The sequence below is a fragment of the Carica papaya genome, chromosome 2, assembly GCF_054855325.1.
Source record: "Carica papaya isolate Zhongbai chromosome 2, ASM5485532v1, whole genome shotgun sequence".
Lineage (NCBI taxonomy): Eukaryota > Viridiplantae > Streptophyta > Magnoliopsida > Brassicales > Caricaceae > Carica > Carica papaya.
In genome coordinates, this window is record NC_142310.1 from 31,977,861 (window position 1) to 31,991,006 (window position 13,146).

The 13,146-nt window shown below is 33.9% G+C and overlaps 2 protein-coding genes across 3 annotated transcripts; both read left to right on the forward strand.

Annotated features, from left to right (window-relative positions):
- The first annotated feature begins 692 nt into the window (after window positions 1-692).
- Window positions 693-8,809, forward strand: HSI2 (B3 domain-containing transcription repressor VAL1). 2 transcript variants are annotated; one of them, XM_088214096.1, is made up of 13 exons: window positions 693-1,172; window positions 1,258-1,409; window positions 2,760-2,841; window positions 2,928-3,029; window positions 3,658-4,310; window positions 4,459-4,555; window positions 4,701-4,875; window positions 5,164-5,240; window positions 5,335-5,757; window positions 5,886-5,935; window positions 6,716-6,829; window positions 6,936-7,003; window positions 7,875-8,809. In XM_088214096.1, exons 1-13 carry the CDS (start codon window positions 1,164-1,166, stop codon window positions 8,609-8,611), a joined length of 2,739 nt encoding a protein of 912 aa, XP_088070222.1. In that variant the 5' UTR covers window positions 693-1,163; the 3' UTR covers window positions 8,612-8,809. The 2 variants fall into 2 exon arrangements, with proteins under 2 accessions (XP_088070222.1, XP_088070223.1); XM_088214097.1 differs by having other exon boundaries at window positions 693-1,091.
- A 2,251-nt stretch (window positions 8,810-11,060) lies between these two features.
- Window positions 11,061-12,871, forward strand: LOC148268973 (uncharacterized). Its single transcript, XM_088212329.1, has 3 exons — window positions 11,061-11,970; window positions 12,049-12,152; window positions 12,264-12,871. The coding sequence occupies exons 1-3, from the start codon at window positions 11,476-11,478 to the stop codon at window positions 12,529-12,531; spliced, it is 867 nt and encodes a 288-aa protein (XP_088068455.1). The 5' UTR covers window positions 11,061-11,475; the 3' UTR covers window positions 12,532-12,871.
- Window positions 12,872-13,146: the final 275 nt, after the last annotated feature.

Sequence of the window (13,146 nt, forward strand, 5' to 3'; positions counted from 1 at the left end):
AATGCGAGGAACTTAAAAAAGATTGAAAATATAAAACCAATGTAACAAAAATGTGGACAAATATCCAATTTAATTTTCCAAATATAATAAATATTATAATTTAATTTTAAATATTTTTTATTATAATTTAATCTGTAATTATCTAGTTTCATTTAAAAATTTAACAACTGTTAAAATTAAATAAAAAAAATATAACTTGCATCAATCATCATAAATATCTCTCTTGTCTACATTCATCTTCACCTACTGTATAAAGAAAACGTTTCATTACATTCAATTTGAATTTGCGAAATTTACGGTTTATGAGACACGTATTTATATATGTAATGTATTTATGTATAAAAAATAAAGATGATTTGAATATTTTACATAGAAATAAAATAAAATTTATTCAATTAAAAAAGAGGGAAAAATTTTGAGAGCTAATTTTGAAATTGAAACAAATGGAGAGATGTATTTAGGTTAGTTAATATGGTAATAGAGAGGGAAAAAGAAGAAAAAATATAAATGGGTGGTATGGGACAACTGTATCTTACCAGCATCAAGTTTCATGTTTTTTCACATGCAGACGCGGACCTTACGTGGCATGATATGGGAGGCGTTTCTTCTAAAAAGGGTGCGACTATGGGTGATGAAATCAGTCCCACCCACCATCCTCATATCAACTCCACTTGACAGGTCACGGAATCCCACGAAACCGCCCGGTCACCGTATCACTGTCCGAAAAAGAAAACAGAGAAGACGACTTTGTTAAGCGGTGTGTCTTCAAGTGTCGTGCATGCATTTTATGCATCTGTTTGCTTTGCATGCACTCTCTCTCTCTCTCTTCTCTCTCTCTCTCTCTATCTCTCTCTCTCTCTCCCTCTCATATACCCATAACGCAAAACTAACGCAGGCACGCTGTTTTGGTCTTTATATATCTCACCTTCCTCCTCAAAAATCCAAACCCCCGTTACGTTTTACTCACCTCTGCTTTAACTGCCGCCACCACCACCTTTTAACCCAGTTCACTCTCTACTGGGTGCGCGGCTCTCTTCATCTCTTGATTGAATCAGTGTTCTCAAGATTTGGGTTTCACTGATTTCAACGAGGTTGGTCACATTCCTTTACTATCATCACCATGATGATGCTGTATTGTGCATGTTTTGAACCGTTTGTTTTTCATGATTGAGGTGATTTCTTGACGAATTCTGTGTTGTCGTGAAAAGGGATGTTAGGGTTTCGATTCTGATTGCGATTAATTTTCTCGTGTTGCAGATGGGGAAGTTTGATTTTGAGGGAGGTGGGGGAAGTCAAATGGGGTCAAAGATTTGCATGAACACGTCATGTGCGACGGCAACGACTCATGAATGGAAGAAAGGCTGGCGTCTGGGATCTGGCGGATACGCTGATCTCTGCTTCCGTTGCGGGTAATTCTTGTTCTATTTTTAGCTTCTTCTCGCTTTGGATTTGGATTGATCAAGGTTGATTCGGTGATTTAAAAGAGAAAAAAAGGGGCATTTTGGGGATGCAGGTTTTGCCGCGTAGTATGGTTTAACATGGGTATTGATTTCTGCATGTTTTTAGTTTTCTCGCTAATTGGGTTTCGATTCAATGAATTTTTACTCCCATGGATATTAATTTTGAGCATAGACGTTTGATTAAAAAAAAAAAATCCTTCGTTCGAGGGATTTTGTTTTCATCCAACGTTGGCTGGCTCCTTGTTCGGAATGTATGTTCTAATCATGGAAAAATTTACCAACTTATTATTGCATTAGAATGATGATCCAATAATGTGGAGGTTGCTGATAACTTTTCATTAATACCATAATGCAATTTTTTAGCCAAAAAAATTAAATCACAGCGTAATTACTTCATATTGGGATTTGAGGCTTTATGAATTTTAGAAAATTAAGTGAACTCCAAATGACTTCTTGTGGCCTATAAATATAGAGAACAACTATAAACTCTACCACATTATGGCTACCTCTGTAATTTGCTCAATTCTGACGTTTTTCACTTGGTACTATCCTTGGTCTGAGTTAACTGATTTTTTAGTTAAGATGTTTACTGAATTGGGTAATGATATTATGCTAGAAAAATTGGTTATCTTACTACATTGTTTTGGAAAAGTTGTCAATCTTATCCCAGAAAGAGAAAACCAAACTTGGACAAGATTTGCTACTAATCTGATGACATAGATTTATTCATTATATAAATACAAATGTCTGATGTGAGGGAAGTGCATGGCCTGTAACCTGGTATGGGTTATTAGTGAACAACTGATAATGCTCTCATTTATTGCACAATTGATGCTCCATATCACATTTGAAAAGAGAATTCATTTTTGATAACATTTGATTTTATTGAGATCTCCTTCCAGATAATGATTTCTTACTAATATCTTAATGGTTAACTGATGTTACACTTCTGTGGTGAGGTACATGTGAATTTATTATGCTAATTTTTGTTAGATTTGTATGGCATAATTGTTCTCCATTTATTGTATTTCATTTTTCAATTAAATTGTGTTTGTACTTCCATTATTTTTTTTCACAATCTATAAACTTCTCCACCTCATGCTTCAAAATCTATAAATGTTAATTGATAAGATAAAAACCTTTAGCTTTTTGGTTTAACAAACACTATCTAATACTTTTTGTTTTAAAAAAGAACAAGTAAATATTTTCTTCACAATTTTCCTTGAGTTTGTCTGTTTAGTTTAGAAATGGTAGGTTTTCAAATATTTCCTAATTTTCTTTTGCTGCTATATGTTTTAGATCTGCCTATGAGAGTTTCATTTTCTGTGATACATTTCACTCAGAAGAATCTGGTTGGAGGAAATGTTACTTTTGCAGTAAGGTAATTGGTTTATTTTGTTCTATTCAAGTGCCCTTTTCTGGGGCATGGGTTGAATATCTCAAGTCTTTTTGAAACTGGTATGGCAGCGTCTTCACTGTGGATGCATAGCCTCAGAGTCTTTAGTTCAGCTCCTAGATTATGGTGGTGTTGGGTGTACTGGTTGTGCAAAGAGCTCTCAGTTGAATTTGGTAAGAAACTTATTGATTGTTTACTTATTAATCAACTAGAAATGTAATTTCACCTTGTTCATTATTATCAACTTAATAGTTGCATGGTTAAACAATCTTTGTTGGTCTAAGTGCTGGTACATATGCTTCTGGAAAATAAAGCTATGCATGATTGCACATGATTGAAAATGCATGTGCACGCTGCAAGCAATGTCAGCACAGGTAACTGTTGATACTTCAGTTTCACTTTCATCTGTATCAAACCTGTTCAAACAGACTGGGAACTTAAACAATGGACATGCTGCATATGTGATAGTTATTTGGTCCCGAGTTCCAGTCATGTTTCATAACATGTAAACCATTCCTTAAATTCCGATAACGGGCATGGTTTAAACTGCCATGAAAAATTCCAGTGCTGTCTGAGGGAGCCTTGTTTTTCAAAACTGTATTGGTAGCCACATTTTGTAGGTGCTCCAAATGATTTCTTTGAGGATGCTTCCAGCCGAGTTGTTTTATTATCTACCATGGCAGGGATGAAAATTTTTAAGTTCCAGTAGTCAGAGTAATTAAATGGTCACTAGACATGTAGGCGTTCTTGAGTTTTTCATGATTTTTCTGTTTTTTTTTTTTTTTTATTCTTTCTGTTCAGGTAAGGAGAAATGAAATATCTCATGGATTTGGTGGATTAACGATAAATACTACCAATAATGTACAAGTCATCGGTGCTGAAAATGGTAATAATGTTGATGGAGAAAGACTGTCTCAGTTGTGCAAAATTATGGAGGCTAATGAACCTGACCTCTTTCCTCAATCTCAAAGAGGTGATACAAATGTATCTTTCAATCAAGACAGGCAAGGAGAGTTCATGCATCCAATTGGGGAAATTGGCACAAGTTTATCAAATGCAATTAAATCATCAAGTGGATCATCTAAGTTTGCCAAACCAGACAATAGTAGATCAATCCTAGACACTAGAAATATGTGTGATTCACTAGCTCAACCATCTTTAAGTATGACTTTGGGAGCACCATCAGGAACCTTAAGCCGGGGATTGCCCTTTTCAAGTGGGATTGCTGATGGCCAGGAAGAGAGCAAAGGTCCTTCTTTTCAGCAGGGGCAACAATCTCGCCCTATATTGCCAAAACCCTCTAGATCTAACACTGCACTTTCAGATACGAACAAGAGTGCAGTTCCTCATATGCGAATTGCAAGACCTCCTGTTGAGGGGCGAGGGAAAAATCATTTACTTCCTCGATACTGGCCGAGGATTACCGATCAAGAACTGCAGCAGCTATCTGGAGAGTATCCATGATAGTTTTATTTCATTGTCTCTTAATTTTTAAAGCATTTGTTTTTTCTTTTAGGACTAGAATGTTTCCAATATAATATGTATTGCCCTGTCATCCATTGGTTTGCCCATAGTGTGTACCTTAATTATATTATCTTCAAGTTTGAATTCAAATATTGTGCCACTCTTTGAGAAGGTTCTGAGTGCCAGTGATGCTGGCCGTATTGGTCGTTTGGTTCTTCCAAAAGCATGTGCAGAAGTAAGTTTTAAAACTGCAATTCCCTTTGTACTATTCTGGTAATGTTCTAGTTTGATATATTACTTTTTTATGAGTTTCATCTACCCTCTTCTCTCTCTTCTCACTCTTTGAGCCTTATTTTTCATTATCTGGAATTTTTATGCAGGCATATTTTCCTCCTATTAATCAATCAGAGGGCCTTCCTTTAAAGATTCAAGATGTTAAGGGTAAAGAGTGGTCATTTCAGTTCAGGTTTTGGCCCAATAACAATAGTAGGATGTATGTTTTGGAGGGTGTAACTCCTTGCATACAGTCTATGCAATTGAAGGCAGGTGATACTGGTATGATTCATTTTCATTCTCGTCCAGTAGATAATACTTTCATACACATTGATAACAGTTTTTATGCTTGGTTTAATTATATGTTAGCACTAGCCATGGAGATATTTATGTCCAAAGCACTTACAGGCTAATGCTGTTGTTAATTTTCATATTGGTGTTGTTATGTTGTTGGTATACATTTGTGTCTCTCTCCTCATCAGTGTTTTATAGAAGTTCCTCTTTCTTGTTTTTTAGGACTTCTTAATTACTTCGACCTTTTCCTTAACAAAACTTCATTTCTATTTGCAGTAACATTTAGTCGCATAGATCCCAGCGGAAGACTTGTTATAGGTTTTCGAAAGGCAACCAACAACGAAGACCAGCTGGTCAGGCTTTTTAGTATAATATATTTTGATACTCTTTTATTTTAACCATTCACTTTTTTCTTCACTTGTTACAAAAAAGCATGTATGTAAACAGGACTCCCGAACATCTGCCATTCCTAATTGCACTTCTTTGAAGGAGACTTCATATAATGGTGGTATTGAGAGTTTGCATACAGTAAGTGGTTACTCTGGTATTGTTGGGACAATGAAAGGAGGAATGGACCCTCACATAAATGCCCTATCTGAACATTTGAGTTCAGCTGATATTGATATTGGTTGGCACAAAAATGAGAGCCATGGAGACAGGAATGGGGATTCATCACATCAATCAATTCTGAATGCTGAGAAGAAGAGGACTCGTAATATTGGGTCCAAAAGTAAGAGGTTGCTGATGCACAGTGAAGATGTGCTGGAGCTAAGACTTACATGGGAGGAAGCACAGGACTTGCTTCGTCCTCCCCCTACTAGCAAGCCAAGTGTTGTCACCATTGAGGACCTTGAATTTGAAGAATATGATGTAAGTCGGTCAGGGTCAATCTCTTTCTTTGTTTTTCTCGCTTATGCTACGTTGGATTTTTAGTTTTACATTTGAATTACATCATGTTTCTGGCTAGCTGTATGACAAATGCTGTCCATGTCATATAGGAACCCCCGGTTTTTGGAAAGAGGACAATATTCACTTCTCAGCCTTCTGGGTAAGGATATAGATAATATATATTTGACTATATTCTATTATAGTATGGTAGAAGTGACAAAATCTTGAAAGAAAAATATCTTCCGCTAGAGGATCAGTCCACTGGTGATGCTAAACTTAGAGTCGGTTGTCATATAAAATGTTAGGCTCTGATTAGTACATGAAATTATTTTCTACTTCTTATTTTCTGAGTTTGTCTGTATACAAAAATATTTGTTGAAAATGAAATCAAGGTTTAAAAAAATCATAATGAAAATATTAACATGATATTTCAAATAATTTTATATACTGAAAACATGACACAAGTTTAAAAAGAATCTCTTGTTTCAAAAGAATGCCATAGTTTTAAATAATTGTTTTCAAAACTTTATATTCATTTTCAACAACTAAACATATTTTTGTGCATTAAGCATATATGCATACAAAATAAAAACAAAAAAAACTATTTTCATGTGGCAAATGGCCTAGACTTAGAGTATCCATTTTCTGAACTGTAATTTTGGGTAACAAGCATAGTGTTCAATTACCTTACTATGTTGGTTGTTGATACACAACCGGAACCTGCTAGCTAAAACTACATAAGAAGACAAGGTGAGCTACTATGAGTAAAGTTTTTGTATGTTAGGTTGAAAGAATGAAACCGACATACCTTAATGTTATGTAGAAAGACTGACCTGTAAAATAAATTTCACATTACTACATTCATGACATGGGTCATCTATGTTTGATAGTGGTAATTGATGATAAATTTAGTACTCAACAGATTACATTATATGTCCAGTGGACAGGAACAATGGGCTCAGTGTGATGATTGCTCTAAATGGAGGAAGTTACCCATAGATGTTCTTCTTCCACCAAAGTGGACATGCACAGAGAATATATGGGATTCAAGCAGGTGCAGCATTTTCTGCAATTTTTTTTTGTAAAATGTTATATATTCAATTTAGCTGTCAGATGTGGTTGCTTTGGCTGTTTACAAGTGGATTACAATCTGCTACTAGGTGTTCGTGTTCTGTGCCGGAGGAGATGAGTTCAAAGGAATTGGAGAATCTTCTTAGAGTGGGTAGAGGTATGAGTCATTTCCTTCTGTCTTCCTTATTCCAGCAGAAGTTTTTGAGCCTGTTATGCTTGGAAACCAGTGTAAGAGTGAAAAAGCTATTGGTGAATAAAATAGTTCACTCTTTTATGGTGCATGCAAGGCAAGCTTGATGCCATGATTTGGCTTTAAATTTGGTGCCATATAATGAGGCTGTTTATGTTTGGATCATTGCATTTACACTCTTCATTTGGAGAAAAGTGCCTAGATATCAACAGGCACTACGGAGAGTCTTCAAGTTCACATCTTCCTGTTTGCCATTCGCTGGTGCTAGAAACCTTACGGACGTAGGAAAAAGAGGGCTTGAAGACAATAATTAGAGAAAATATATTAAGAACCAAGATAGGAGATCTAAATCTCAGTTAGTAAATAATACTCAATGTTTGTATAATGATGATAATAATAATCTACCAAATAAATAAACTAGAGAATCCAACCTAGGAATTCTTATTCTATCTAGGAATTCTAAAGATAAGAAAATAAGCTACTTAATTAGAATATCCTATAATAGATAATAACTAAATAAGATCCTGACTGTTCATTGAAAATAAAAAATATAAAAGAAAACATTATAATTACATTAATATATCTTACTATCAAAATAGATCTACTCAAGTATTTTCCTGTTCTACATCACATACTGCTTAGACATAGTACCATACTGCCATTACAAATTACCAATATAATTGTAATCTTGTTGCAGATGTCCCTGAAGACATCAATCTGATTGGAAAAATATAAATAGAATGCTTACTGCTATGTTATTGCGAAACTCAAGAATATCTGCGTTCTTCTTTTACATCGTTTTTGTTACTCCCTTTCCTCTTTTCATATTGTTTCCCAGATTTCAAGAGGAGAAGAAATGCAGAAAGCCAGAAGGCAGACCAAGAACATGAACCTTCTGGCTTGGATGCTCTGGCCAGTGCTGCTGTTCTAGGAGACAACTTGGGTGAATCGGGGGAACAATCTGTTGGAGCTACCACCAAACATCCCCGTCATCGCCCTGGCTGTACATGCATTGTGTGCATTCAGCCCCCAAGCGGAAAAGGAAAGCATAAGCCCACATGCACATGCAATGTGTGCATGACTGTGAAGAGGCGATTCAAGACTCTCATGTTGCGCAAGAAGAAACGACAATCAGAGCTTGAAGCAGAAGCTGCTCAAAAAGAGCAAAATGATAACCTGAATGAATCAGAACTTAATGCAATGACAGGGTACCCATTGCACAAGCATCTTTCAGATAATGAAGGAAGCCATAACAGAATTCAGGGTGATGTGGCTGAGAGCAGCAATTCAATTGACCTGAATTGTCATCCGCAACGAGAAGAGATGCAACTTGAGGAACCTCCAATAAGCCTAATGAGCCTTCTGCAAGCAGCTAACATAGAGAATCTTATGAAGCAGATGACTGAGCAACAGGCTAGTCTTGGCCCTTGTTTACTCTCACCGGCTAATGGCCAGAGCGAGAGACACACACCAGCAGAGAATGGTTTTGTTGCATCTCTAGGACGCGTAGGTGATGGTAGAAGTGATGAAGCATTGCGAGCTGCCCAGAGCTTAGACAGGAGCAGTATTTCTTGAGGGAATGTAATGGTACTCTTAATTTTTTTTCAAAAACAAACAAACATAGGAATTTTGTTTTACAATTTTCATTGGGTTTTATGTTTTGGATGGTAATCTCCAGAGAGTTTTTGGAGAATATAGTTCTGAAACTCTTTTATATGTTTGGGGATGTGCATATTTTGAGAATAATATTTATTCAGCTGGAAATATTGTTGATATGGCCGACGGGAAACCCCAATTTGTGTGGGTTACCACTTGACTGACACCTAAACTCTCACTTCATCAAATACTGTGTTCTTTTTCCCCAAAAATTTTCATTTTCTTTTCTTTTGTCTCTGAAAAAATATTTTCAAATCGGTTTTTATACACACAAACCAAATCCTTACTTGTTTAGATACAAATATTTGTCAAAATCAGCAGGATGAACAATGATGATGGTGTCTGGAGAAAAAGCAACGTATTTAATCAATTCAAAAATCACAAAAGATTGTCGTATTGATGAAATAAAATACTATATTAGTTTCCGAATTTCCAACCATATTAATAATAGGGTGCTTATAAAATATATTTTTACTGAAAATTAAAATAGTAATCATGTTTTATATCAACCAAATTCCATCTCTTTGTTTTATTTGTTTGTCTACTTACATATATTTTAGCTGACTACCAACTTCCTTCCCTCTTGCTTCATCACTTACCTTCTCACACACCCATTTTTCATCTCTTTGTGAAAAAAAGAAATCAGAAATCATGCACTAATCGATCTTAATTAAATGCATAAATCATGGTTTCTTTCCTTTTAAAGGATATATGTGTGTGTGTGTGTGTGTATATATATCTTATGTGTGGGAATCATTAGTAAAATTTGGATTGAGACTTGAAATATGATTGAAACATTTTTTGTGAGGACGCTCTTCGTTATTGAAGAGTTGATGAAGATCTCTTGGGATGTGATGGAATTTTTACATTCTATTTGTATCGTAATAAATGACATAATTTTAATGTATGGTATTTTACAAGTATGAAAAAATCATATTTGTTTCAACTTTCAATAATAACAAATGATATTTGACTGATAAATTTGTGATGAATTTTAAAACCACCGAATCGATGGTATGTGAATGACATGTTTTTTTTCTCTCTTCTTTATACCGTCATATAATATATTTAATTCTATTTTTATCTTTACAATTTATTATTTCTTTTATTAAATATAAAAATTTAATTTGTAATAATTATTTATTTAAATACAAATGTAATTATATTAGTAAAGAATTTAATTTTTTTTATTATATACTTTTTATATACCATTTATTATTACATAAATCGATAGGGATAAATTAATAATTTAATTGAAAATACAACCATACCATCATATCATCCAAACAAAAATATGTCATTAACATAAATTAATATACAATCATCCAAATATAAAAAAAATTTGTCATCCCCATCTTATATAATTGTTATTTAATTACTGTCATTACCATACATCAATTAACCATCACTAAAATTTATCCAAATAGGGTATTAGTGTTGGAAGCTTTGACTATTTAAAATTTAACATCTCGAAGCTTCAATTCTTTAACTTATGACCCCCACATACTTCAATTTACCTTTTTTTTCTTTAAATTTTCAAAGATATACTTTAGAAAAAAAGGTTAGTAGTGCTCATTATTATTTATTTTCTTTTAAACAACTCTTCGATCTTAGATTTAAATATTACATACTCTTTGAATATTATTAATTAAAAATTCGTTAAAAACATAGAGTTTGTTACCTTATTGGTATATTATGGATTAACAGTATTCGATTTATAATATTTAATTCGATAAAATCGAAAATTTATTTTATTAATATTTAATAAGATTGCAATGACTAAATTTGAATAAATTTATTATGTATATAAATAAAAAAATTATAATACTTAATTTTTTAAAATTAAAACAATCACAACATGTTAAAAATTTAAATTAATATTTATATTTTTATAAAAAAAAAGTGGCATGCATTCCTTTGGAATCTGATTGAGGTGCATGTTTGCAACAAACTAACTAAATCATAATTTTATGTACAACATTATTTTGTATTGAAAAAAGGTTATAATAAATATTAAAATTAATTCACTGCCTACATTTTTGATAATTCATTTTCAATCAAAATTTATATATTTTATTAATAAAATAATACATATATATGAATCATAACATAATTTTTTAATAAAAATATATAAAATTTACAACTCAATTTAAACTTACAATACAAAAGAACCAATAATATGATTTTTTTTTTTTTGGTCTTAATATAAAAAGTAAGTAGTATCAATATTAATATTTCTCCATATAATTGCATAGTAATCCGCGTAAAAATAGACAAATGCCAAATATGTCATAACATTGTGTGGGAAAAAAAAAAAAGTCACAATAAAAAAAATAAATCATTAATTGACTTCTGTAGACTTGATATTGTAGACTGAACCATATACATATACATAATAGTGATTAAATGCCAAAACAAGCGTCGATTAAACCAAGAAATAACGTGATTAAATAACATTATATTAATTGCCAATTGAACGAACCGGCCAAGGCAGCGATTTTGTCCTATTACTAATAATCGCCGGGTTTAGATCCGACCCACCATTAACTTGTGATGTGCTGACATGAGCCATGGCTTATTCCGGATTACGCCGCCCGGACCCGATATATTCATGATCGGCAATTAATTAATTGATTAACAACCGGCCATTGTTGTTGGTGCTGAAGAATAATCTAGATTAATTAGTCCGGCCTTGCGTATTAATTAATTGACTGGTTAATAAACCCTTCTAATTAAATTTCCAAACATAAAGCTCCATCTTCTTCTTCCTTTTCTCTGCAACAATGGGAGATTCAAAAACATTGGCAAAGGCAAGAATCGAGCTTGAAGAACTTTATCTGGGAATCCCAGATGAATCAGTCAACCTCACTTTTCAAGACCTTGCACAGATCCAAAACAAGGCCATCAACAAATCGCCTGAAAAACTCACCAAACTTCCCAGTCTCGACTTCAACAGAGCTCTTCATCAGTCCAACAACCACCACATGATGACCCAAGATGATCATTTGAACGCTCCTGATTCATTCCACGTAGCTCATCATCATCATCATCATCATCATGGTCATCGTCATCATACCCACGTTGTTAGCCCAAGAAGCAGCAGTCATAGGGCGCATGCACTTGGAGATAGCAGCATGGTGTATGATGATGATGTGAGTGCGACGAGCATGGCTTCTGGATATCAAGACAGACCTCAACGACGTCGTCCCGGGATTCCTCACTCCAATATATGCACCATTTGCAGTACTTACATCTATATTTTTCGCCATCGATGTCTGGTAATTAACTACGTATAAGATTAATCATGCTATAAACGTAAAATTAAAATATTTGATGACTAGATATTGCACGTGTAGGTTTGTGGAAGGGTGTACTGCAGACGGTGTGTGAGTATCGGCATGGGAGAGATGACAGAAGGAAGAAAGTGCATTCCTTGTTTAGGAAGAAGATTTAGTGCCAGGTACGTAATGATTATTGAACTAATTAGAATGTTAATCACGAATCCATAATTAAATATTAATTAACACGTGTGCGTATACATATATATATATATGTATATATGTATGTATAGGTATATAGGAAGAGCGGGAAGGGTAAGTTGTTGGTGGAGGTACTCGAGCAGCGTGAAGCAGGCGGAGTTGAAGTGGGCAGAGAAAGGGCCAGAGAGGGTGGGGAAGAAGAGAGGATATAAAGAACGGAGTGGGGTAGAGATGTCGAGATCAAGAAGCCCAAGAGCAGTGATGTCGCCGGGTAGTACCAATACGACACCGTCTTTCGTTGCTGCCTCCCCCTACTCTCCGTATTCTCTGAACCACCATCCCCATCATCTTCCTTTATAATTAATTTGCTATTTACTATTTTACCAATATATTTATTTATTTATTTATTTGTGCGAAGCTTCGAGTCATGCGTTGCTGCTCACAACTCGTGTACCGGCTATTTTTATATTTAACTTTAAATTTAATAATAAGTGGGTTTATTGATATTAAATAAGATAATATAAATATTATTTGTAAAAATAATTGGAAATAAAGAGGCCCATTCATCTGAACCTCACTCTGCTCTTTCTATTCAGCCAGCCACGTTGTTCCACGTTCCACTCATCAGTGCACCCCGCAGATACGGACCGTCTTCTATATGCCCCTCTTTTGCTGCTTTTTAACTCTTAAAAGTTGTACTTAAAATCATATTATTAAATTAACCTCCATTATATTTTCGTTAAAGACTAACAAATAACTTTTAGTAAAATATTATATCTCTAGATTTTGGCTTCTCTAAATTTATATGTCTGTGTGTGATGCGGTTAATAGTTATTTTTTTTATATGATAAACTATTAAATTAATTCATAAGATTTAACATTTATTATAATTTAATCATTAAGTTATTTTTTTATTATAATTTAATATTTAACGTTTTCAAACATATATAATTATTTCAATATTTTTATTTATTT

Coding starts and splice junctions, on each gene's coding strand:
- LOC148268973 (XM_088212329.1), top strand. CDS start 11,476: ATGGGAGATTCAAAAACATTGGCAAAGGCAAGAATCGAGCTTGAAGAA. Junction 11,971..12,048: donor TTTTTCGCCATCGATGTCTG/GTAATTAACTAC, acceptor TTGCACGTGTAG/GTTTGTGGAAGGGTGTACTG. Junction 12,153..12,263: donor GGAAGAAGATTTAGTGCCAG/GTACGTAATGAT, acceptor ATGTATGTATAG/GTATATAGGAAGAGCGGGAA.
- HSI2 (XM_088214096.1), top strand. Junction 1,410..2,759: donor GATCTCTGCTTCCGTTGCGG/GTAATTCTTGTT, acceptor TATATGTTTTAG/ATCTGCCTATGAGAGTTTCA. Junction 2,842..2,927: donor AATGTTACTTTTGCAGTAAG/GTAATTGGTTTA, acceptor CTGGTATGGCAG/CGTCTTCACTGTGGATGCAT.